The sequence below is a fragment of the Pithys albifrons genome, chromosome 3 (assembly GCF_047495875.1).
Source record: "Pithys albifrons albifrons isolate INPA30051 chromosome 3, PitAlb_v1, whole genome shotgun sequence".
NCBI classification, from domain to species: Eukaryota; Metazoa; Chordata; class Aves; order Passeriformes; family Thamnophilidae; genus Pithys; species Pithys albifrons.
In genome coordinates this window covers 21,322,698-21,347,929 of record NC_092460.1, presented here as the reverse complement: position 1 = coordinate 21,347,929, position 25,232 = coordinate 21,322,698, and the positions used below count along the sequence as shown (strand labels likewise).

At 43.1% G+C, this 25,232-nt stretch overlaps 2 protein-coding genes across 3 annotated transcripts in view; one reads left to right on the top strand and one right to left on the bottom strand.

The window, feature by feature from the left end:
- Positions 1 to 10,526, bottom strand: part of LOC139669947 (1-phosphatidylinositol 4,5-bisphosphate phosphodiesterase zeta-1-like) — a 46,175-nt gene extending 35,649 nt beyond the window's left edge. Inside the window, exons 1-3 of the mRNA XM_071550938.1 lie at positions 10,513 to 10,526; positions 10,178 to 10,301; positions 6,073 to 6,307 (exon numbers count right to left, since the gene is read on the bottom strand). Of these exons, the coding sequence (XP_071407039.1) occupies positions 6,073 to 6,307; positions 10,178 to 10,301; positions 10,513 to 10,526 (373 nt within the window). The remainder of the gene's footprint in view (positions 1 to 6,072; positions 6,308 to 10,177; positions 10,302 to 10,512) is intronic.
- Positions 10,527 to 22,524: 11,998 nt separating this feature from the next.
- On the top strand, positions 22,525 to 25,029 carry LOC139669296 (T-cell surface glycoprotein CD1b-3-like). Of its 2 annotated transcripts, XM_071549745.1 has the most exons (6): positions 22,525 to 22,724; positions 23,049 to 23,306; positions 23,465 to 23,746; positions 23,843 to 24,127; positions 24,231 to 24,327; positions 24,499 to 25,029. In XM_071549745.1, the coding sequence occupies exons 1-6, from the start codon at positions 22,646 to 22,648 to the stop codon at positions 24,557 to 24,559; spliced, it is 1,062 nt and encodes a 353-aa protein (XP_071405846.1). In that variant the 5' UTR covers positions 22,525 to 22,645; the 3' UTR covers positions 24,560 to 25,029. The 2 variants fall into 2 exon arrangements, with proteins under 2 accessions (XP_071405846.1, XP_071405847.1); XM_071549746.1 differs by lacking the exon at positions 23,049 to 23,306.
- Positions 25,030 to 25,232: the final 203 nt, after the last annotated feature.

Sequence of the window (25,232 nt, the reverse complement as noted above, 5' to 3'; positions counted from 1 at the left end):
ATTCCTACCAAACATCCTTCTCAGTGGTGGGAAATTCCAAATAAATATTGACAATGTTTAGAAATATTTGAAATAAAAATAGCATCTTAACAAAAGAAATGACTGCCCAGACAGCATTGCAAATCAAGCTTATTACATTACTGCATTTATAACAAAGTGAGCTAATTGCCTCCATACCAGTCATAGTCATCCCATTTGTTTTGTTTTGAACTGATTTAATGACAAGTAGAGCCATTACACTGCCAACTGCTGCTCACAATGCCATGTTTTGAATGCAATCATTTTGCAAATGATATAATCTCAAAAGTCAGCTTTGATTCAAAACATAGTTTGAATTAGTGAGGGATTTTGCCCAGTTCTGACTGTAAAATAACCTTTTTGTCATCATAGTAGGCTAGTGATATAAAAGCAATAAGTAATCCAAGATTACTTTATGCTAACAAAAACAAACCTGGGGAGAGGTTGGGAATGCAAAAAAATACCCCAAAAAAACCTGCACAAAACCCCCTTTTCTGACCTGTGTAATTCTTAATACAGCTATAAGAATCAGAATTTCCAAGTTAGAATTGCAGTTATTGATATTCAGTATGTGCACAAACTGAAAGTTTTACACATGAATGAGAATCCATAGAAAATTTCTAAGTTACACAGGTTTTTGAACTAGAAAACTTGCAATGTTTTAAAATGAAAAATAGAATTAGAAAATAAAGATGAAGCTTCTGCAGACATTATACCGACCTTCAGCTTTCTTTTAAACCAAGCAAATGTTATTCCTCCCATAAGTCTGTTTGAAGCTATTCTCACAGACACCCATTGGTGAAGAATCTAAAGACAACCCAGTAAACCCATTTCAACCCTGAAGTAACCCTATTGTTAGAAAGTTTTCCATAAGAGAAGTTTACCCTGAAAATTTTTTGCTGTCCAAAATATTTGTTCTGTTTCCTGCTATTCCCCTCCTCTTTCTTCACTCTGACATACAAAGACTGCTATTGCACTTCCCCTCTTTTCCAGTAGAAACAAATCCAGTTCAGGGTATCTTACTGTTTAGGTCAGGTTTTCTTACACTTCTGATAATATTAACTTTTATTATATGTTACTCTCTCATAGAAGAAAACTGGATGCTACTTCTTCATGGGATGTCCTGACAAACTGCTCCTCTTCCTTACCATCTTACTGGTCATACATATTTATTATTTGTTCCATTTTTTTACTTATAACCAACTGTGTCTACTTCCCTGGATGGTCCCTCTCTAAAGCAGATATTGCATTTGATCTTTCCCAGTCTTTCAATTCATCATCCATTTTCCACTTATCTTCAAAGGTAACCTGTATTAGTCAAACTCGTTACAGTCCATTTGCTAAGAACTCCGATTTGTCAGCCTTTCTTCTCTGATCTGAGTAAGTCATTTAAGCATGTCCTATCCTGTTTCATCTATATTTTTGACTGAGGTCTTACTCTGGTCTAATTAATAATATTAGGCATCAGCTTATACTTAGGTAGTGCATCAAGAATTTTTTGGTCTTCTTTTAACTAACATATTTGCAGACAGACATTGCTACCCTGATGACTCTTGATAATTGTATCTTATTTGATATCTTGACTTTGACTTATCCACAAGTGCACACTATGCTGTTCAATACTTGTAGCAACTGGAGTAAGTTTCTGCTTTCTGGATCTTTAAAACACAGTTTTATTTTTTTTACATGTTGCTCATAACGGAATACATTCATCCTCGATGCTTTGTCTATAATGAATTACATTAATTGTAGACTTAATTCTTTTGAAGTGAAGGCTTTTCATCAATTAGATCTAGTATTTATTTCTGAATAATTTATTTTTCATGCTCTGTGTATTTATCTGTGTAATTAAACATCAAGCTGGTAACTTGGGCAACAGGGGAGGGGTTATTTACTAACAATTCTTTTTTCCTGAAATTATCTTTTTAATTAATGAAAAATATTAACTTTCCAAAGTTTTTCCAAAATTTTAAGCATGGGCAGTCCTGTGAACTGAGGTATGCTATTCATTCACCCCTCTCATACCAAGGGAAAAAAACTACTGCATTTCTTCAGAGCAACGTTTTATCTTTGTCTGACAAAGATACCAAAACTAGTTAGAAATGGAAGGGTGAGCTTTTAAGTTCTGAGGATAGCACAGTCATACTATTTTCTGACCATTTACAGACATTTTCTCCTTCTACATTAAAGAAAATGGAAATTTCCATAACTATTCTGCAGTGAAAAGATACTTTCATCAAGGCCTCACATTTTGTCCCGAGAGGAACATCAGTATCCATTAGGATCCTTTAGCAATAGTTAGTGTCCACACATATCCATTTGGTGCAGAAAGAAAAAGAGAAGGCTAGAAAATATTTCTGTCTTCTTGTCACCTCTTTCTGCTTACAAAGTTCAATGTTTTTTGTTCTTGTCTTCCTCTTTTGAATAGTCTGAAATATATTTTATTAATAATTTTTTTCCAAATCTATTTTTTTTATGGTTTTAGCCATTCCTCCTGTTAAGGTAAACTCCAGCTCTGCCCTATATACAAATAGTGTCATATCAGTCGTGCTATATACATGTCATACATAACCTGAGTACTTGAAAGACTTGGATTACATTATACATTAATTTTAGGGTTTACTACACTCTGCTTTCTTATCTATCTCAGAACTTCTTCGAAAGTATTTTGCTTTCTTTATGGAAAGAAAAAAATGAAAACTTTTAGAAGATGTTTGTTGCCTTGAAGAGACTGAGGCCTTTTGAGGATCCACACTGAAGCAGACAAAACAAGTAAGAAGTCACTACGTGTTGCCCAAAGCCTCCTGCAATGCCTTGTCCTCACTGAAGGGACTGAGTACAACCTGCAGCCATGAGCAGCTGGAAGCAGAGGTGTCTGGACCAAAGTAGAGACTAGGAAAAGAGGGTGAGAAGAGCCTGAACTGAATTTGAGACTAGGAAATGGGAAGAAGTGTCTTTGCCATGTTTTTAATGGATGTGTATGTTCTTTGTTTCCCAATAGCTAAATTAGTAATTAAATTTATATATTAGCTGGCCACCAGAGATATTGAAATATATACAAACACGTCTGCTGGGAATTTTTAGGGGTGAACTCATGACAAACACTTGCAATCAGAGACAGGGCTGTTACTCTGCTATATTGGAAGAAGGAAGCTTTCAGTAATTGTTAAAAGTCAGAGAGAAATATCAGATGGAATTCTATACTACAAAATTTTACTACTTAAGGGCAGACTAAAACAATCTAAGTGAACAGCAAAGAGAGAATTGTTTCCTTGACTAAAGTAAGACTACAGTTATTTCTTTCTTACTCTGAGTTTATATTCTAGGGAGACTATTTTCCTGCTGACTCACAACTGGTGCATACTGGAATAAAGTATCTGAGCTGCAGTTTAGTTTTCTAAGGACTTATATCTCATAATCATCTTCTTCTGTTGAAAACTTTTCCAGAGGCTGAACATTTACACACCCTTTCACACATCTGAATTCTTGTGTCTCATAAACCCAGAGCCAGCCATCATCTTTCTTATTCCATAAATTTTTTTGTGAAATCTGTAGGAATTTGGCTGAGATCTCTACTTTGTTAAATTTGGTTTACATTGGCCAATAAGATCAAATGTTCTCTCCTGCAAATTAATGTTCTCCACCTTGCTCTGTCTCTCACACACACACACACAAAAACCCCTCAAACAAACCCAACAAAGTTTAAAAGACTGTATATCCTAGGAATAAACTGATTTTTTTATTATTATTCACAAATACGTTCTGGGTTACTTAATCTCTTTATCTGACAAATGCACCGGGCTTTTATTGTTATTTACAAAGTAAGCAAGTTTTCCAAGACAGGATTGTGGTTTGCCCTCATTTTGTATTGCCTAACAGGAAAATAGAGAGACAGAAGCAGAGTCTTTGAATGGCACTACACTGAAAATAATAGTGGGATGCACCTTCTTATCCTCTAATCCTATCCATGTAAATACTGAATAATGAGCAATAATTTTTTGTAAAAGAAATGCATACCAAGCTTTAAAAAAAGGTGCATTTAGCTGGCATGTTTTCTTTAATCTCATTTAATGACTCAGGACTTCTATTCAAAATCAATAATAAAATGGAGAGATGATGGAATGTTTGTGCAGAATAAAACTGACATTTGGATATTAATAAGACACAATTGTCAAGTGTGAATCACATCTTCATATTTTGTGATCAATTTCTTAAAAATGGTTCTTTCTGCCAAAATGCAAGCTTTTAGTCAAAAAAACCCCACAACCAACCAACCAAAAAACCCAAGTCTGTTAATGCAGCATTTGTACATGTAAATTGTACAATAAAAAAGGAAGAGTAATATATTCCATACTGTTCCTGAACCAGCTACAATATCGTCAGAAACTTAATCCAGAGTTACTTGGCTCAATAGCATTGAAAAGTCTTCTCTCTCTGCACAAATGCTGGCAATCCACTAAATGTTATAGATGAACTTATCAAAGTTGCATATAAAATCTAGTCACTGTTTTCATCTTAATCTTGACATACTGGTGCTATCATGTTCATCAGATAATGGTTATTACCATTAGCAGACTAGTCAATCAAGTGTCAAAATCTGACCTTTTGCCTTTCTGCAATACACAGGACAAGGTTGGCAGATAAGTCCAACAGATCATCCTGATGGGGAATATTCTATACCAAATTCAGAACAACAGCTACACAAAATGGTCTATCAACACTATATGAATCATCTATCATGTCAATCATAACTGGAACTTTCCAATATATATGTTTGAGTGGGAGTTTTAGTTCACTCAAAGGAGCATGAACAATACAGCTATTATTTTGTTCAGCAAGATTATTTCCAATTATAAAACAATTATGTCACAGATGAAGAAACAAGCAAGAATTTGGCCAAGAATCTGAAATTTAAACCAGACATTAAATTAAACTACAGAAACTTCAGTTGATATTTAATAATCTATTTTCTAACGTACTAAAGATTTTTCATTGTTTCACTGCGTTATAGCTTTTTCCAATCAAAAGAGAAAACACACACGACAAAAGGAACATTTTAACCTGGTAACTTATATAATTAATTAGTAAATGTAGCAGTCTTCAGAAAGAGGAGAATGTATTCAACAAAATAGAGTCTAATTTGAAAGGCAACCTTAGAGAGTAAAGGCATAAGGGGTCACATGTTTTGTAAGTGTTACTGGACAGTAAGTGTCTCTTAATGAAACACCAAATGTCTTCTGTTTCTTATTGAAAGAGTGATCCATTTTCTTCTTCCACCACAGGATCAGCACAGCTATTTCAGGGTTATTATCCCAAAATAAATACTTTCTCCTTGGGTTTATTTTACTTAACCAGTTATCAAATCCACCTATTTTCAGAGACTGGGAACCAAAGAAACATCTGAGATTCATATTCCACTGAATAAAGTAACAGTTTGCACTAAAATGCAGTTAAATTAGGTACTTTTCATAGCTTAGTTGCAAATTTTGCCTCAAGTTAAGTTCAGTGAAACACGGCAGAAATGTTACACCACAATTTGAGGCAGCTTTCAATAGCTGAAGAATGCACATGTTACAGATTCATAGACCTCTCCTCCTCTCAGAGTTCCCATGATCCAGAAAGGGTGATCGGGCACCCACGAAGATCTTACATAGGGCTTATTCTGTAGGTAAGTTAAGGGGACAAGCCCTGTCTGCAGCTGTGCATTGTCACTAAATGACTGAAGGGAGGCAAGACAGAATAAAGGGCAGACAAACACAATGGAAGATAAGAATCCTAAGAAAAACAAATTAAGAATGGTTTGTAATGACCATCAGTGAGCTGAAGCACAGAATACATGGAATGACAATGAAAAAAAATAAATAAATGACAGAAAGAAAAAGAAAAGGAGAGAGTAGAAAAAGGACATGAAAATAAATTAAAACACAGAAAGAAAAAATAAATGCACAAAAATACTTTGCTTTTAAAATAATAAACTTATGAGGTTCTTGCAAACCCCAGTCACTGACAGAAGCACTCTAAATAAGAGATACCAAATGCTTGAACCATGCATACCTTCATTGATTGGCTCATACTTTGCAATAATTTCAAAGGCCGTTGTTTCATTAGAATTTCTAAGAAACTGCTCTTTTATAAGAAATTTAGCGAGCTGGGTGTCTGGTATGACTTTGCCGTCTGTTGAGTATGACAGGAAGATATCATGAAACTCAGTTCTGTGCACAAGAGCTCTGTAAATTGCCTTGAAGTCGTCCACATTAATAAACAGTCCCACTTGTCTGTGAAGTCTTTCCTGAAAAAAAAGCAACCAAAAAATCCGCACAAAAAGCAATGAATACAAAGTTATGCGATGATACAAAGAGACACAAACTACTCTGTTATAAATGATCCTAAGAGCGAGAACCAAAGAGGAACCCATGGGCAACGGTGTGTTATCAGATCATATTCTTCAAATTTTACATTTGACTTCATGGGCTAAAAATATATAAATTAAAGTGGATCGTATGATGGCATCTAAATAATTACAAGAAATTTATATTTAACGAATAGGCAATATTAAAACACATGCAAAATCTCTAAAACACTGTGCATTAAAATAAATTTGCAACACCAAAATTATCAAGTGGAAAATGTATTTACCATAATACCTCTCCAACATCAATTTAGACCATATTGGAAATACTGTCCATTAAATTTTCATAAGTAATCTTAAAAATGAAATAAAGATGACCAAATTATCATGAAATCCAAGTCTTTCAACACATCAAATAAGAAATGCTATTGAAGTTTGAAGACAAGCTATTTTATAATAACCTATGACATCATGTTCTATCCTTGACAAGCCAGACTGTTTAACTTAGATTAATTATTCACACTTGCAGAATTCTTAAATTGTAAGCTTATTTTTACAGAGCTTACAAAATGTTAGTATAGTAATTAATTTCAGTGTTTCAGTATAAAAGCCACTAGAAAAATTAAAAGGGCAAAAGAATTTGAGTAGAATACGTTTTTACCATTTCTGCCTTAAATACTTTTCTCAGATTTAACAATTCTATTTTTCCTTTAAAATCTTCTACTCAAAATAAGTATCTGTGCATACAAAATATAAATGTTTCTAACATTTTAGATTGCATTTTTCTTACAAGTTGCCTAATTATGAGAAATTTTCTGACAAAATTGCTGAGAAAAAATCACAAATAAATGGCAATTTATTGCCTCAATGATTATCACTGTAAGATCAAAATTCCAAATTGCTGACTCCTTAAACTGAGACTACCAAAAAGGGTAAATTTCAGCATCTAAAACACAGTACTTACTTTCCCAAAAATGTCCATAAGTAGGAAATTACTTACTTGAGCTCTGGCTTTGATCAAGACTTTAGTCAAGACTTTTGATTATTGCTAAGTTAGATTAATTCTGAAGCCATACCATAAAATCTAAAAGTTCAAAGATATATTACCAGCTCCTTCCTATGCAGTACAGATCCTACTGTACTTCTGGATAAGTACAATAGAGTAAGGATATATTAAATGACTGAAACAAGTACAAAAGTAAATTTCATGAGTTCTAGAGAGAAATCTTATAAACCAGTGCTGCAGCATTTGCTTGGAGTTTATGAAAGAGAACTATAATTATTATTATTAACAGAAATCACTAGGAGGAAAGTATTCCAACACAAATGCTAATTACACACAATTTCACTATTGCTGATAAATTCCCCCATCTAGGACTGATATCCTCAATCTAATTTTACCATCTTTAAGAAAACAGCAAATTTTCTCATAATCCTTGAATAGGAAAAGAAAACCAACTTCTTTTGGAAATGCACAGTCTATCAGGACTTGAGAGATGTTCACTTAGGCATTGCCTTTAAGAGAAGCTGGGCAAATAATTAAAGCTTCTATCTCAGTTACCTCTTGATGAAAGACAGGTTATAATACTCCACTGGAGAGTTTTGCAAAGTAAAGTGGTAAAAATCATGTTGCTATAAAAAGAGAGTTATAAATTTATTCTTGGTAGATTTTTATTATTCTTCTTTTTATTAATGCACATCAAATTATAGCTATTCAGAAAAAGAAGTATCTAGACAAAGAGTCTAGAGAGTAATTATATGAAAATGTATTATTCCTTAAAAATCTTAATGTTCATAATTCTGATATTGCTCAAAGGAGCATTACTGTAAAATAAACTCAAAAAGAACAGACAAGGAAAAAAGCAGATTATTCTTTATAAACTATGTTTTCTATAAAATGTATTTATGTGTATTTGATTAACTGTTGATGTGCAGTTACTGACAATGATGTCAGTAAGATTCCCTTCCAGATTTCTTTGCATTTTTACATGTTATTATACTGATCAAATATTTGAACCCCCAAACCCTGAATACACTTAAATCTCTCTTAAATAGCATGGAATACCTAACAGTACTGCTACAAATAACTGGATCATGCTATTGAGAATAATATGTTAAATACAGCTAGATCAGACTTGTTCTTTGCAGGTGACATCCTCGAATAATTACTCTCTTTTCTACCCACAACAGACCATCTCTCTCAACTTTCTGTCAGAAAGCAAAGTGGGTGGAAATAGAGGAAACTGGGAAATACTTTTAAGATCTCATGAGATTCTCAAGGTTGGCAATTCTCTCAATGCAGTGCAAGTTCCAAAACCACAGGAGGCCTCTTTAGCAAGTGCTGAGCTCATGCTGCCGTTTTTACCTTGGCTTGACAAGGCAGAGAACAATGAGAGAGGAACACGACAGAGTGAGGAGATCTTAATGCCTTCCCTCTGCCTGTCTGCCTGTTGGCATGATGTGACCTAAAGGTTTCTGACTTGCCATCATTAATACTCTTCTGCCAAACTGGGACGGAATCAGCCAGCTGGTTACAAGATTCTCTAAAGAATCACACACTCACAGGGACACACACTCACACACACACACACACACACATATATATATATATATATATATATATATATATATAGCCACTTGGTTTAATTCCCTTAGAAAAATAACTTTAACAGACAGCTATTTTGGGGGGAAAAATTGAGGTAAAAGGAAAAATCGTACAACTTTTGAGTCATCACTAGAAGAGACCTGAAGAACATGTAAACCCAAATTGATCCAAAGCACTCAACTTTGTAGTATTTGCTCACTGGGACAACAGCCACTTGTTCGTAGTTTGCTTACCTACCCTAAATTAACTTATTTGTAAGTCCAATTTCTAGCTGTACCTACTTTATAGAAATCTCTTAAACACTGCTATATCTCAAGGCCCAATCCTTTCCCTGGGCATTGGAAGTGTCATTCCTATCCATTCAGGCACACCTTTTAAATAGTAGAGAAGAGGTATAGTGAAGTATTGAACAAATGTGCCCTGGATCTATGTTGGTCTGAAGCCTGAGCAACTCAGAAAAGTCAATGCTGTCCTCCTGGCAAAAGGATTTTTAGGAAGTTGCTCTAATGGCACAGTCTAGAATCAGACAAGCATGTCTGGGCTCCTTAGCTTGATCACAGAAGAAGCAGGATCAGATGGAACCAGAATGTTTTACATTTTCTCAAATGCGGACATGTTACAAAAAAAGGGGGTTTAAAACTTATATATTATCCATTTTACACCATTATGTTGTATTGAAGAGGTGGTGTTACGTGGGTGGTGGTCTTTTCTCCAAAGAAACAAGCAATATGACAAAGGTAATGGCCTCAAGCTGTGCCAGGAATGGTTTAGATTAGATATTAGGAAAAGTTTCTACACCAAAAGGGTTTTCAAGAATTGGAAAAGGCTGTCCAGGGAAGTGTCTGAGTCAGCATTCCTTGAAGGTATTTAAAAGACATGTAGATGTGTTTAGTGACATGGTTCAGTGGTGGACTTTGCAGTGTCTGATTAATGGCTGGGTTCAGTGATCTGAAAGGTATTTTCCAAACTAAATTATTTGAATTCTAAAGCAAGACATTTGTTATATTTTCCAACCTAAATTATTTGAATCCTAAAGCAAGACATTTGCTATCTATTTTACACAGAAACAAAAATTATGTGCTGATTTTGCACACCGTATTAGTAAGAAATCCACTTCTCAAAAAATTAATTTTAAAACGTCAGCAAATGTACAACACGTAACTGAACTTCTGAATGTATTTAATGTTTAATCTACATATACGTACCTTGACAAGATGTTTTAAATGAGTCTGATCAAAATATACTTGCATTTTTCGAAGAACCTTAATGCAACCTTCCAAATCAACCTTGCCATTCTTAAAATCGTCCTGGATGACAGACCAAAACCATGTATGAAAGATGAGGTTAAGGAAACTTCTGGCCCATGACATTGCCTTTTAACTGGGGAAAGAGGGAAGAAGTTTAGTTTTGTTAAACCTCGGGGTCCCATGTGTGCCCAGGCTTGATCCAGGCCTCGGGGGAGACAGGTATGAGAGGGATCCCAACAGTAGCTGTTACAGGGCAGGGAAGGGGGAGAGGAGGTAGGGCAGGAAAAGGATATCTGTCTTCATCCATGGTGGCTGTGCATCTCCTTCTGCAGTCCCTTCAGTGTGGTGGTGTTGTCAGAACCTCATTTGGAACTGCACAGAATGTTTGCTTGGTATTGTCCTGGTTGCCACTCTGGTGATGTCACAAACTGAGGAACCCAGCAAAGTTCCCTTCCAACAACTGTTCCTCCACCCCCACCACTCTCTTGTGCCTTTTCCTTCCGGCACAAAGTGGCTCACATGCCCTGCCCTCGCCTGCCATCTCCCACACTTTAGATGGTCCACAGCCCTGGGATGTGCTCCAGGCAGGAGCTGTACCCACCAAGGAGCTGTTTCTCGTTTGCAGACAACCAGTGCCCTCCTGGGGAGCTCAGCCTCCTTGTCCAGGATGTGTCTGCCTTGATCCAGGATGACAGGCTGGTGAGGCAGGAGGCTGCCACAACAACATCTGCACCTTTGTTCAAATAAACAGGGGCACTGTGCTATGGGGCCACTGCAACAGCTTGGGGGAAACCCCTTCCTTGGCCATCTGGACAAAGTCCCTTCTGAGTGTGCACACCTGGGAGGCAGAACCAGCATGTTCCTTGGAAGAGTGTCTTGATAGTTGTGGGGGAACTGGCTGGATGCCCACCTGAATTGCCACTTCCCCACAGGGAACTGCCTGGATAAGAGTAGCTGTCTGTATCCTGCTTTGAATCCCACCCAAATCAGCCTTCAGATCACAGAGCAACCTTTGGAAGTCAGGCTGGACTCTTGCCTTGACTGAATTGACCACTCATGTTACAGGGATGCTGCTCCTCCAGGCACACCACTTCCAAGCTGCCAACCTCCACATAAATGTCAGCAAGCCTTAGAGGGAGACTTTAAATGGGACAGACCAAAGGCAGTTTGTCACAGGTTTTGTGAAATTTGTGAAAGCTGAGAACCCCAAAATTCATATTGCCATTCTGGAAAACATTCAGGCTTGGTCAGAGGATATATGGGGGGGGGAAATCTGCTGAGGAAACTCCCTATAACTCACACTTCTATGAACTGAAACAAACTACTGAATGATCAGTATCTGAACACCAATGTCTCCAATGCCTCCATTGTACCGAAATGCACCTTTTGATATCGTGGCCTAGAATAAAAAAAAAAAAAAAAAAAAAAAAGGAAGAAAGAGACAAAATGGGGTTGTTCAGTGGATTTATTTCTGGATCACTCAGGAGAGTACAGAAACTTCCATCAGTCAATCACCACTTTAAAAATAATTCCGGTCTGTAGTGACTGGAAATAATTTGCAGTATTTTTTTCATTTGCTTCACGTACTTTTCACCTGCTTCTAAAGATACTAGTAATGGTCAAAATGTCAAAGGCAGAACAGTGCTCTAGGTGAGCCAGCAAGCAAACTCTGACTTTCCTTTGTAATTTTACCAACATGACATTCTCTTATGTAACTTCATACTAAATAAAGCATTGGTTTTAAGGAGGTTGGTAAGGCAGGCTGGCAAAGATACTGGGACATTATATCCAGATTTTTTCATTGCTACTGAAACCTGTAAGTTCAGCCTTCAGGTTTTGCTTGTGCATCCCTCTCTGCATGCACAAGAGACGTCCCTAACGCAGGCACATGAACAAAGCGAGATTAGCACACAGGAGGAATAAATTTCTTATAGCTAGTGCAGAAGGTATTTCAGGACTGCTCAGGGTTGTGTGCTTGGTGTTGAGGCATTACAGAATAAAGCAATGCTACTTCCCTTCTCCCACTGTTTCTTACAAAGGCCAAAGAAATGTATGTGGTTTTGGTTTACTTTCAAACAACAGTAATTATTTTCCTAACATTTATCACAAATTATTAAAAATGCCTACTACGTTTGCTGTTTTCTGCGAGCACAACTTTTAATTACAGTTTTATCAGAAACAACGGTTAATTTCAAGCAACAATGTAAACAGTACATTTTTTTTAAAAAATTTATGTGAACATTTAAACTTTATTCTACAAATACTAGATGTTTTTAATGTAAGTACAAGATTTTGCTGTTGCTCATCACTGATGATGGCAGTTACAGTGTCACATGGATTGAAGATGCCCTTTTGTAAATACTCATCTGTGACTTTATAGCTTTGCTGCTCTGGCTGGCCACGATTGCTTTCATTGCACTGGATTAAAAATGTAGTCAAGAGCTATGCATTGCTATGGTTTTGGGGAGAGAAAACATTTTGCACAAATGCCATTTTCAGATTACCCTTTTGATAAAAAAATGAGGATTTTGAATTTCTACTTACCCTTGATTTGGGAGGTTCCTTTATACATCTGGAAAAACTAATAATGGAAAGGTATCTAACATAAAACTCAGATTTCTGCATTGTTCTATTTTGGATGACTAAGACATACACTCAATTTTTATTAATAAACACTAATTTACAAAGCCTTAGTACAGAACACTGTGTTGCAGAGTTTTCAATATTTGAATAAAACAGAAATAAATGAAATAGTTCCTTTGATATATACTGAAATTTTTCAGATTTGCATTGACTAGAGCAGACTTTTCATCTGGTTGCTTATCTTTTTGGTCATTGAACACAAAGGTTCTAATGCTGTACTAATCCATGTGCAGGAAGATGCTCATTATGCAGGTTTCTTGCCGGCAATAACCATGTCCCTTGACAGCGCCTTTTGCAGATGCCCATTCGTGAGAGAATCTGCACCATGCACTTGAATAGGGAGAAGGATGGAGCATGGAAAGAATTTTCTGTGCTCCTTTGATTCTTCAGAGAAAGCTGCATTACCTATGGGTCATTCTACTTTCACCTCACAGCTGCTACTGCATTCCATCCAACACCAAGCCAGCCCTTCAGTTCCTGTGTTACTGCTGGAGACCATTCAATGAGAAAGCAGCTGTCTTCCCATGGAATTTGGTTGAACAACTGATTATTTCTTTATTGAAAGTAAGAGCAATTTTATTAAAAGTGTTATACAACTCAGGGATGCTTTAATGGAGATGGCCTGTTGTGAGTGTAGCTCACATCTGCAGTACAAAATAATAGATGGAATTTTGGACATAAATTTAAGTACTAATAGAAACAGGAGCAAAGCACTAGAAATTCTGGATTGTGAAAAAGCACTTTATTCAAACACAAATACTGAACATGAATTAACAATAAGGAACAGTAAAGAACAATAAAGAAGACTAAGCAGTAAGATGACTCACTTCCAACATTTATTCCACCTGTACCAACCCCTCATGAGATGCAAATATACGACATTTTGCAATATACTGTTCGGTTCTGTAGAACTCCATTCTCTCTTCTTTAAAAAGCAGTTTCTATATGTCAAAATTCTAGCAAAGAGTGCAATGATAAAAACATGTAATATTGTAGGATTACACAGCTTTCCTGCCTTCCCTATGAACTTTTCCTTTCCTTTCTCTATAAAAGAGAGAACTTGTGAAACCAGAATCTGCAACAAAGGCTGCTCAGAGGGATGGAATTTGGGCAAAGTAAATGTTCCGATCCAACTGAAAATGCTTACTCATTTTTTGCAAGGCCTATGAAATTAATCTGGGAAAGGGAATTACAATACAGGCTTTGTCAATTTTCTATCTACATTCTTCAGGATGGGCTAGGAATTTTTTTAATTTCTTTTCGAAACCAGAAACTTGGGGAAGAATAAGCATTCTGAGAAGAAAGTGAAGGTGTACAACTCCACTGAACACTTAACTGAACTTTTACCTGTGCATTTTTGTAACTCTGAATAACTTTGAGACTTACTCACAATTTCTTACTTTTTGTCCATATCAGGGGTTTCTTGTTATGCAGAGAATACGTGCCACCTCTCATTATATTTGTTCCTAAAATAGCCCTCCTTTCTCTCTTTGAAAATCTTTCACACTCTTACAGCTGCTTGTGAATCCATCTCTTTATTGTCATCAGTACCCTGCATTTTAAGAACAGAAATGAAGGATAGGCATGTGTCGCTGCCAATGCCTAGTTGAGGACTGCACACACCAATGTGATGTAAAGCAAATCCCAAGTTTATTCAAAAACACAGGTTTATATGACCTCAAGTGACCCCGCCCCAGGTGCGGTGGTCTGACTCCAATTGGTTGAGGCTGGAAACATGTCCTTTTAAGGGGAAAACGAAACTTGTAAGGTGGTCACTCCAGACCCACCTGAATCGGGCTGCAACATCTCCCCCTTTTGTTTCAAAGAACAAAGCAAAAATGCAAACAACAGAATACACATCATGCATATTGCAACTTGAACAGAAAGGCTGAAAATTTTGAAAATTGAGAAATAACATTTTGAAAATCTTAAATTTTGCTACTTCAAGACTTAACAGGGTATTTGCAGGTTACACATCCCTGCCTCCCCCTCTCTTTTCAAAATAGACTTTTGGAAGGAGGTACAGTAACCTTTGTAAACTAACACAAACTAATACATGACTAAGACATGTATGTTTGGAATTTGCAAACTTACAACTAGTGCAAAACAAGAAACTTTTCTTTCACGCGTGAAATTGTGGTCCTTCCTGTGCAGTCGTCACCACACAGACCACTGTAAACAAACTACAAATTTTATTAAATTCTGTGCATAGTGTCCAAGAGTGCAGAGTGACTTAACTTAGCAAAGAAGCAAGTTCAGTCCAGCTGAACTAAATCTCCTTATGTTCAAGGTCCATTCTCAGAACTTCTGTGTGGCCATCACAGAGGTTTGAGAATGAAGCTTTGATTTTTAGTCCTTATACACTCCTGGTAAAGCAGCAAACAAGTGTGAATTCACAGAGAAAATTCACAAAGGCTAAACATAACCAACACTGAAAGAGACTAAGTACTGATGATCTTATGCTCTCTAGAAAATGTTCAGCAGCTTAGGGGGGCAGGTATCCTTACCCCTGCAGCCTGCTGGGCAACTTGGCAGTGCAATAAGCTCAGAACTGCACTTTAACTGAAAGTTAACAGAATTTCAAAATACAGGCTAAACAACATGCTAACTTGAACTGGACTGTTCTTGTTTGATTGGACAGTTAATGACTAGTCCTGCAAATAAGAACAATCAAACAAATCATAATAACAACTAGGATCAATACTCCTTGAATCAGTGCTGCTTCTTGCCAGGTTATTAGGCTTAGGGAATGAACCCATTTCTTTAAAGGAGAAATGTCAACTGTTAGCTTGTCAGGATTGTTTTTCACTGCTTGTGCTTCTTTGGAGTGTTTGCTTAGTTCTGTGGAACATATTCCTTTAAACTCATCACATTGGTAACCATGAATCTTTAACAAGAATCTCAGGGCTTCTCTGTTTTGTAGTACTGCTTGTTCTATCCTATCAGCATCTGTTAAGAAATCATTAAGCATTTTGGCAATGATGTTTAGTTGCTCTTGCACCCAGTAGTTAAGCATTTGCACTAAACATAATGCTCTGTCTACACCAACTGGGGAAAAAACTGCTGCTAGCAAATTTCTTGTATCACTCCAATGTTCTATGGTGTTTTCCTCAGCTTGAGGACTAGACCACTTAACATGCTCTTGTATTGATTGTGTAAATTTGGTCAGCTGGCCTAAGTAACAAGGTCCACTTTTTGCCTGGGCAGGTATTCCAGGCCATGCTCTATTACCACAAATTAAGAAATATCCAGGAGGCAGCGCTCTTCTTTGGTTACCTTTTGTGTGAACCAATCTTGTTTTGGGGTAACTTGTATTTTGTGAACCAATAACATTCCAACACCAACTGCTATTGGTGTAACTCTTATTATGAGGAGTGACATCTCTGCTTCCCACAGGAAAATATTGCTGTGACCAGTGTTTGTTTGACCATTCTGATACACTGGAATGCACAGGGTGAAATTCAACACATGACTCATTTCCAGGGAGAGCTCCTACTAACTTTAGCTCTTGTGGATCTCTCTCTAAGGAAGTATTCAATTGCCATATGATGTCTGCTATGGTTTCTCCAGTACCACTGCAGGACACTTTTGCTTCCTCAATACCAAAAGGAATGAAATCTTTGATGTTATGATAAGGCATTCCTATAAGGCACACTTTGTTTGGTTCTCCTGCTTTAACCATGTTATCTGAGCAGAAATTTTTTAGATTTGCCTGTTGAGAAAGCATTATCCATACATTTTGATTAGTAACAGCAACAAGACAAGTTACAAATGCAAGAGATACACTTAGATACTCTCTGGATTTAACTACCCTTTGAATTATGGTGGCTAGATGCTTTTCATCTGGCTTCACCATAGCTGTGAAGGCTTCTGAAATGGTCTTTTGAGTTACCAGAGGCTTCCCTGTTCTAGGAAGGTTAGAAAAGACAGCTAAAGCAGCATTTTTGGATCTTTCAAATCCCTTTTTTACTACATCGTGATTCCTAGCTCCTCCCAGCATGTCCCAAACAGAGGCTTCTTTGTCTGTTGCTCTCCATTCTGGGATACAGCTGGTGGGTGTGGCTGTCGGTGATGAAGGCTGCATGTACCAGGTTGCCGGCGCAGGGGCAGTCTCTACCGGCGCGGGGGGTTCCAGTGCCGGTGTTGGCAGCTGCGGGCAGCGCACGGCTATTGGGGAGGGAGTCCCCGCTGGTGCTGCAGTGCTTGTGTCCTGCGCGACTGGCGCTGTGGGAACTCGCTCTCGGGGCACTTGCTCTGTGGATGGCACGCAGTGAAGGGAACTTTCAGGGGGAGCTCCGCGGGCTCCGCTCCACTGGGGAGGAGTCTCTCCCCTCTCCATGACGCAGTCAATGGGCGTATCCATCCACGCAGGAGGTGGTGGGGGTGGCGCGGGAACTGATTCGCCTCCGGAGCGGGCGAATTCGGAGCTGACCCCGGCCCCTGCAGGCTGCGGCGGACCCGCGCCTGGCGCATGCGCTGTGATTTGCATGCAGTAGGAAGGGAGGTTGGGCGGTCCTGGCGCCTCGTGGTCAGGGCGCGCCGTTCCTTTGTTTGATTTCGCGGGCTTTGCCAGCACGTGGTCTCTTTGTTTTCCTGGCCACGCGGTTATGCCGGGCGGCTGTAGCCCTGCTGGAATGTCTGCCGCGGCAGCCTCCTGCCGCAACGGAGCGAACCCGTGGGGCGGCGGGGAGCGCAGCGGCGGGGCGACCCCAGCCCCGAGGTACCCGCAGGGCATTGGCGGCAGCGGCGGCGTTGGCGGCGCCGAAGGTGGATGGGCAGGGGGAGAGAAACTCCATGGGGTTTGTCCCCCCCTCCACATGTCTTTCTCGGCTGAGGGCATTCCCCATCGCGCCTTCTCGGAGTTAGGATTTAAATAAAACTCACTCACGGTTTGGTTTCCTGCGGCGTGTCTCGTGGGGTTCCAAGGTTGCTGCTGAGATCCGGCCGCTTCTACAGCGGCAGCCGGTGGTCTCATTCGCTGTACAGAGGCGACTTCTTGGCTTTTCGCGGCGACGAACGGCGTGGAAAAGCTTTGATTCCATGGTTGCTGTGATTCTGTCGGGTTTTCCGGAGCGGGAGCGGGCGGTGCCGCGTGTGGGTACCGCGGTGGCGTTTCTGCGAGCGGCGGTGCCCACGGCGGTGCAGAAGGATGTTAAGGGGAAAAATCGCCCTGCAGAAACAGACTTTTTTCCCTTCTCTCCGGTAGATCGAGGTTTTTACAGGCTCATTCTACCTCTAACAGCATTTTCCTTACAGCTGCATATGACGGAACGAGCTGTAAAAATTCGTCGGGTGCAGTTTGCACTAAATTCCACAAATCTGCTCCAATTTTATCACACACTTCTATGGAAAGCGTGGAATTGGCATCTGTTAGGTGCCTTCGAATGAAACACCAATCCAAAAATTCCTGTAATGCTTGTCTTTCGATGTTTGTTTTTGTAACACGAGCTAGTTTTTCAAATTTATCAAGCAATAAGTTCGTTTTAGTCGAGTTGGAATTTCCCATGTTTCTTTAACTCACCGGTTCGAAGGTCGTGGTTCCTTCAGTCCACGTTCTTCCAGCAGCTCTCAAGGCCACTACACAAAACTCCCAAGTTTACGGGAGACAGAAGCTCTCAGAGGCTTCTCCACAAAGCACCCAAAAAACTGGGGCATAGCAGCTCTCAGGGGCCACTTCTTAAGGTTCTAGGAAGGTCTGCAGGTGGCTTCCATGTCCTCAACTCACGTCGAGGTCCTACCAATTGTTGCAACCATGCCTAGAGGAGACTGAACACACCAATGTGATGTTCAAGCAAATCCCAAGTTTATTCAAAAACACAGTTATATATGACCTCAAGTGACCCCGCCCCAGGTGCGGTGGTCTGACTCCAATTGGTTGAGGCTGGAAACATGTCCTTTTAAGGTGAAAACGAAACCTGTAATGTGGTCCTTCAGACCCACCTGAATCAGGGCTGCAACAGTTAACTAAGGCAGGACCATGGGGAAAAATGGCCACCTCACAGAACTGCAGGGACACAAGTCCCCCTGCCCCTTCCCTCACTGGGCTGCCCCAGGGTTCTGCTTTGCCATCCCACTGCCCAAACACTCTCCTCTGGGCCCAGCACTGGTGGCTCTAATAGAAGGCATGTGGACTTTCTGATTAAATGGCTGCACATCCCCTGTGTGATGCTGCTGGGGAAGTTGGTTCATTTATGGGCCTATCAGGCCACCACAGCATTCCTACTTCTCTCTGGGACAATTCCACTGAAGGAAAGGGGTTTGGTGTCCTTGGGTCCCCATGTCTGACTCACTGTCACAGGGTACTCGACCTCAGGCTGCAGTAGCCCCATATGTACCTTCCCCTTGTCCCTACAGCTGGAGACAACAAACATGGAGACCTGGAGCACTGACACCTGGTCCCAATTGTGCTTGGAAGAGTCTCATCCAAAGGTGGTCACACACCTTGGCCCTAGTTGTGTTTGGTTGTTGTCAGGGCAACCCACCCCAGACTTCCCCTCAGCTGTGGTTTCAACTCTGCCCTCACCCCAGACACCAACCAGAAAAAGGGGAAGAGAAAACGCAGGTAAGGGAGAAGCAGTTGGTGTGTCAGAGACTGTGGGGCTGAGAGTGGCTCTGGTCACCCCATTATCCCCCAGCACTGGACAATGGTGCCAGCGGGGACAGAGCAGGGGGATGGCTCCCTCCCTTCCTGTTCCCATGCACAGGCCACTCTTGGGCAGGGAGACAGGGATCCCTACCAAAGCTGGTGAGAAGGAAAGGGCAGTGCCAGGCTGCAGGGCAGCCCCAGGCCCTCTCCTGGGGGTGTTTAGGGCAGAGTTGGGACTCGCAAACACTCGGGTGAAGGGAAACAGAGAAACAGCTCTCAGGTCCCATGACGTGGATAAAGCTCCATAGAAAGGGGGAAGCTGACTTTTCATCCACTGCATCTCCCTGGAATGGGCATCAGGGTAGGGGTACCATAGTGCCATGCCCATCCCAGCTTGAGGATCCTATCTGGCCAAGTGCCACTGCTCCAGGACTCTGATGACTGTCAATGGGAAAGGGTCCCTTCCAGGCCCTGCAGCCCATCACTTCACTTGGCCACCAACACACTACAGCTGCTCCAGCCCAGTCACTGCTGCACCCCAAAAGGAGCTCCTGGAGGAGCTGCTTCCTCCACCTCTGCCTGCTCCCATCCCTGACCCCACAACTGTGCCTCACACTGGAACTGCTCATCACCTCAGCCTGGGGACTCCCTTCCCCAGCATCAGGCCAGTAGTGCCCAGGGCCAGGGAATATCCCCAGTAGCTCTTCTCCATCACTCTCATCCCACAGAGCTGGGCAGGGCCATGGTCTTTGCCTGCAAGCCTGGCCCAGCTCTGCTCCTGCAGCTCAGCTACATCAACAGCTTCTGTACCCTCAACCCATCAGTGTGGCCTGGCTGTGGTAAGGCTGAGAGGTGCCAAAGGGGCATGGGATCAGCACACAGCGTGGGGGCACAGAGCACCCAGGCATGAAGCCATGTGGTGGGAACAGGGTTCACCTGCCATGGGGGAAAGTGCCATGTCAGTGTGAACACCCCTGGCAGTGCAGAGCGGGTGGCACTGTGCATTCTGTGCAGAGTGGGACATGCCAGGCACAATGGGCAGTACAAGACATTCCCATCAGGGCAGTGGGTGCAGCCCATGGTCAGGTGGGATCAGTTCACCCACATCATCCTCATTGTCAAGGTGCTGCCTTGGCCATGAGGGATCACTCCTGTGTGCACTTGGGGTGACTTTGCTCACAAGCAAATTTCCCCATCACTCACAGCCATGCTCAGGGTGCCCCAGCCCACACAAAGTGGGAACCTCAGAGCCTTCCCCTAAACCTCAGTGCCAGCCTGATTGGCTGCCAGGGCCATTAACACCAGCAGATCTGCCCAGGCAGAGCCAGCCAGAGACATGAGCAGCCTCATCTCTCACAGCCTCTTCCTCCTGCTCCTGCACCAAACACTGCACCCTCTGAGCCTCACTGCTGGCACCATGCAGCCCCCTCACTGCTGCCTCCTCCTCCTCCTGCTCTACCTCTTCCTCATCTCTGGGATATGGGCAGCCATGGAGGGTAAGTGGAAGCCTTGGCTCATCCACACCTGCTCAACACCAGCACTGTCCTGCCCAATGCTGACCTCACCTACCAGCTCCGCAGCGTCCTGGCCGTGGCCCCCCGGGACGGCCACAGCTACGCCTGCCACGTGCGCCACCGCAGCCTGGGCACCCGCAGCCTCCTCATCCCCTGGGGTAGGTGCCACCCCTGTCCACGCCATGGGCCCCTCAGACGCCCTGCCCCTGCCAAGGAGCAAAGCCTGGACACTTCACCGCAGCCTCTCCTTGTCTTTCCCAGGCAACTCCCAAATGCTGCTGCTCACGGGGCTCGTGGCCGCACTGCTGGCAGCCGTGGCCGTGGCTGCCACGCTGCTGCTCTGGCTCTGGAGACGCAGGTGAGTGCCCTCCTGCCCCGCACAGCACCAGGGGCACAGCAGGGCAGCAAATGCCCCAGCCCATTTTTGCACTGCCCAGCACAGCTCCTGCTTTGGCCTTGCCAGCTGCTGTCTGTGCTTCCACAAGGTCTCTGCCAGGGAGCATCCCTGAGCTGTCCCCTCTCCTTTCAGAAAGCACCAGCACATGGAGGAATCAGAGTCCAGGAACTCCATCCTGAGCAAAGAAACTTAGTTCAGAAAACAGCCAACAGTCTCTGTTCTCTCTCACCACCTGTCCACTAACAGGGACAAGAACTACCTTTTTCTGCTTCAGCCAAGTTCTGGGTACTGACTACAAGACTAACTCAACTCACAACAGGGGACAAACCTGGGCAGCTCCTGCATCCCTTGGATGTGCTGAGTAGATACAGATGCAAGTCTGAGACCTCCTCACTTGTTCCACACCATCACCTCTTGTGGCATTGGCCAGTGCACCCCCTCAGGCTCTGGGACAACTCAATGCCCAGTGCCAATTTCTCCCAGTTCTGGTACAATACCATGTTTATGAGTAGACAGAAAACTGTACACTTCTACTGTCGTTTTCCAGTACATTTTTTCCTAGAAACTCACTTTATTGTTAATGTTCCAGAAATATTTGTGCTGAGACTGAACTGTTCCATACAGTCTAACAAGACCTGGCCACAAACGGCTTTAGAAAGAGCTGAGCAACCTTGAACCTCTGGTGTAGTGTGTGGGAGCTGCACATGGGTATAAAATGAAAATAAAACATTCATATTTAACTAAGATCATGTGCCTTTCCTCAGGAGTTGGATGGCCTTGGAGAGGTTTTGAACAGCTGCAAGTGAAAGCCACAGCAACTCTGAATTATTGCAGAAAACACCACAGCAAGTGAGAAAGGGGGGAAATTACTGCTGTGCCTCTGCATATCTGAACATGTTTTCCATATTGCATGGAAATAGGTAATTGTGCCTGTGGGGATAAAGTGTCCTCAAGGCTCCTAAGAAAAGAGAAAAGGAAGCCCATGTCCCACTGAAGAGAGCAGGGTTCAGACAGACACAGCCAGGCATTTAGGTCATGCTCCCAATCAACCTGAACATGCAAATTCCCCCAACACTCACAGCCTCGCTCAGCATGACCCAGCCCACCCAAAGTAGGAACCTCAGAGCCCTCCCATAAACCTCAGCACAATTGGTGTCAGGGTCATTAACACCAGCAGAGCTGCCCAGGCACAGCCAGCCTGAGTCATCTGCAGCCTCATCTCTCACAGCCTTTTCCTCCTGCTCCTGCACCCAACACTGCACCCTCTGGGCCTCACTACTGGCACCATGCAGTCCCCTCGCTGCTGCATCCTCCTCCTCCTTCTCTACCTCTTCCTCATCTCTGGGACATGGGCAACCATGGAGGGTAAGTGGGAGCCTTGGCTCATCCACACCTGCTCCCAAGCTCCCCTGGGACTCCATGGCCAAGAGCCTTCCTGCTCCCCACCTGTGCTGGACACTTCCTTCCTCACCCCTCCTTGTCTCCTGGCTCCACACCCCCTGCTTGGCAGAGATGCAGTCACCTGAGATGGGTGTACAGGGTGGGACCTGGGGTTGACAAGAATGTAGGGGGTCTGGGGGGAGCCCACAGATCCCTACAACCTCAAGGACTCATCCCTCAGCCCCTCAGCCTTCCCCATTCCTCTCCTCCCACTCTCATCTCCTCCCTGTCAATCTCTGTCACATGTAGGGACCTTCACTCTCCGGATACTCCATACCAGTACCTTCCAAAACTCCTCCTTTGTGGACTCAGAGGGGCTGGGTCTGCTGGAAGACATTGAACTTGGTTCTCTTGATAAGCACAACATGTCCATCCACCTCTACCAGCCTTGGGTGCACCCGAACCTGCCCCTTGGTGACTGGGAAAGGTTTGAAGCCTTAATCAAGAATAATTTGCAACTATTCAGATACATGTTCAATGCAGTGGCCAAACAGAGAGATGTGCCCTGTGAGTATCCAGTTTTCACTGCGTTCCCTCTCTGAACAGCAGCTGGGGAATGGGGAAGGATCTGGAACTGCTGCTGCTGCAAAGGGGACACTGGCCATGCCTGCAGGAAGGCAATCCAAGGCTCTCAGGCAGCCTCTCCCTTCTCTCTGCCCCTCCAGACCCCTTTGTGGCTCAAGGCGTGGCAGGCTGTGAGCTCTACTCCAACAGGACCTCTCGATTCTTTGCCTCTGTGGCCTACAATGGGCAGGAATGCCTCAGCTTTGACACAGACAATGCCACCTGGACTCTCTCCCAGGACAACGTCGTTTGCCGGTACATCCAGACTGTCTTCCGGAACTACCATTTCTTTGACATAGCAGAAATTGTCTTCAACTATATCTGTGTTGATGACCTCGAGATAGTACTGCGCTCTGGAGGGAGGGCAGCCCTGGAGAGACAAGGTGAGACCACCCCGACCCTGAAACAGCCACCCCAAAGCCCTGGGGCCAAGCCACATCCCACCAGGGCTCTCCCCACCCCTTTGCTCCCATCTCCAGAGGTGCCCGTGGCCACGGTCTTTGCCCGCACGCCCAGCCCGCACCAGCTGCTGCTGGTTTGCCACGTCACTGCCTTCTACCCGCGGCCCATCAGTGTGGCCTGGCTGAGGGATGGCCAGGAGGTGCCTCCGGGCTCAGCGCTCAACACCAGCACCGTCCTGCCCAACGCTGACCTCACCTACCAGCTCCGCAGCATCCTGGCCGTGGCCCCCCGGGACGGCCACAGCTACGCCTGCCGCGTGCGCCACCGCAGCCTGGGCACCCGCAGCCTCCTCATCCCCTGGGGTAGGTGCCACCTCTGCCCACGCCATGGGCCCCTCAGACGCCCTGCCCCTGCCATGGAGCAAAGGCCGGACACTTCACCGCAGCCTCTCCTTGTCTTTCCCAGGCAACTCCCAAGTGCTGCTGCTCACGGGGCTCGTGGCCGCACTGCTGGCAGCCGTGGCCGTGGCTGCCACGCTGCTGCTCTGGCTCTGGAGACACAGGTGAGTGCCCTCCTGCCCCGCACAGCACCAGGGGCACAGCAGGGCAGCAAATGCCCCAGCCCATTTCTGCACTGCCCAGCACAGCTCCTGCTTTGGCCCTGCCAGCTGCTGTCTGTGCTTCCACAAGGTCTCTGCCAGGGAGCATCCCTGAGCTGTCCCCTCTCCTTTCAGAAAGCACCAGCGCATGGAGGAATCAGAGTCCAGGAACTCCATCCAATTATATGAAATTTAGCACAGAAAGGACCCAACAATCTCGGCACCGAGTACAACACTAAGTCATCTCACAGATGCAGGGGACAAACCTTGGCAGCTCCTGCCTCCGTTGGATTTGCTGAGCAGATACAGACGCAAGTCTGAGACCTCCTCACTTGTCATACACGATCACCTCTTGGGGCACTGGCCAGTACACTGACTAGGGTTCTGGGGCACCTCAGTGCCCAGTGCCTTTTTCTCCCAGTTCTGGTACAATACCAGTTTTATCTGTAGACAGAAACCTGTACACTTCTACTGTCATTTCCCAGTCATTTTTTCTTAGAACTTGACTTTATTATTAATGTTCCAGAAATATTTGTGCTTAGAGGGAACTGCTCCACACAGTCTAACAGAACCCAGCCACAAATGGCTTTAGAAAAAGCAGAGTAACACTGAAACTCTGGTGTACTATGTGGGACATGTACATGCATATAAAATGAAAATAAAACATTCATATTTAACTAAGATCATGTGCCTTTCCTCAGACGTTGGATGGCCTTGGGGAGGGTTTGATCAGCTACAAGCCCTTGCTGAGTTGGGACACACAGATGAAACCCTCAGCTGCAGCTGCTGAGAAACCCTGAGGAAAGGGGTTTGTGTGAATGACCTCCCAAGACACCCTAACAGTAACACACTCACAAACCCCAGGGAGG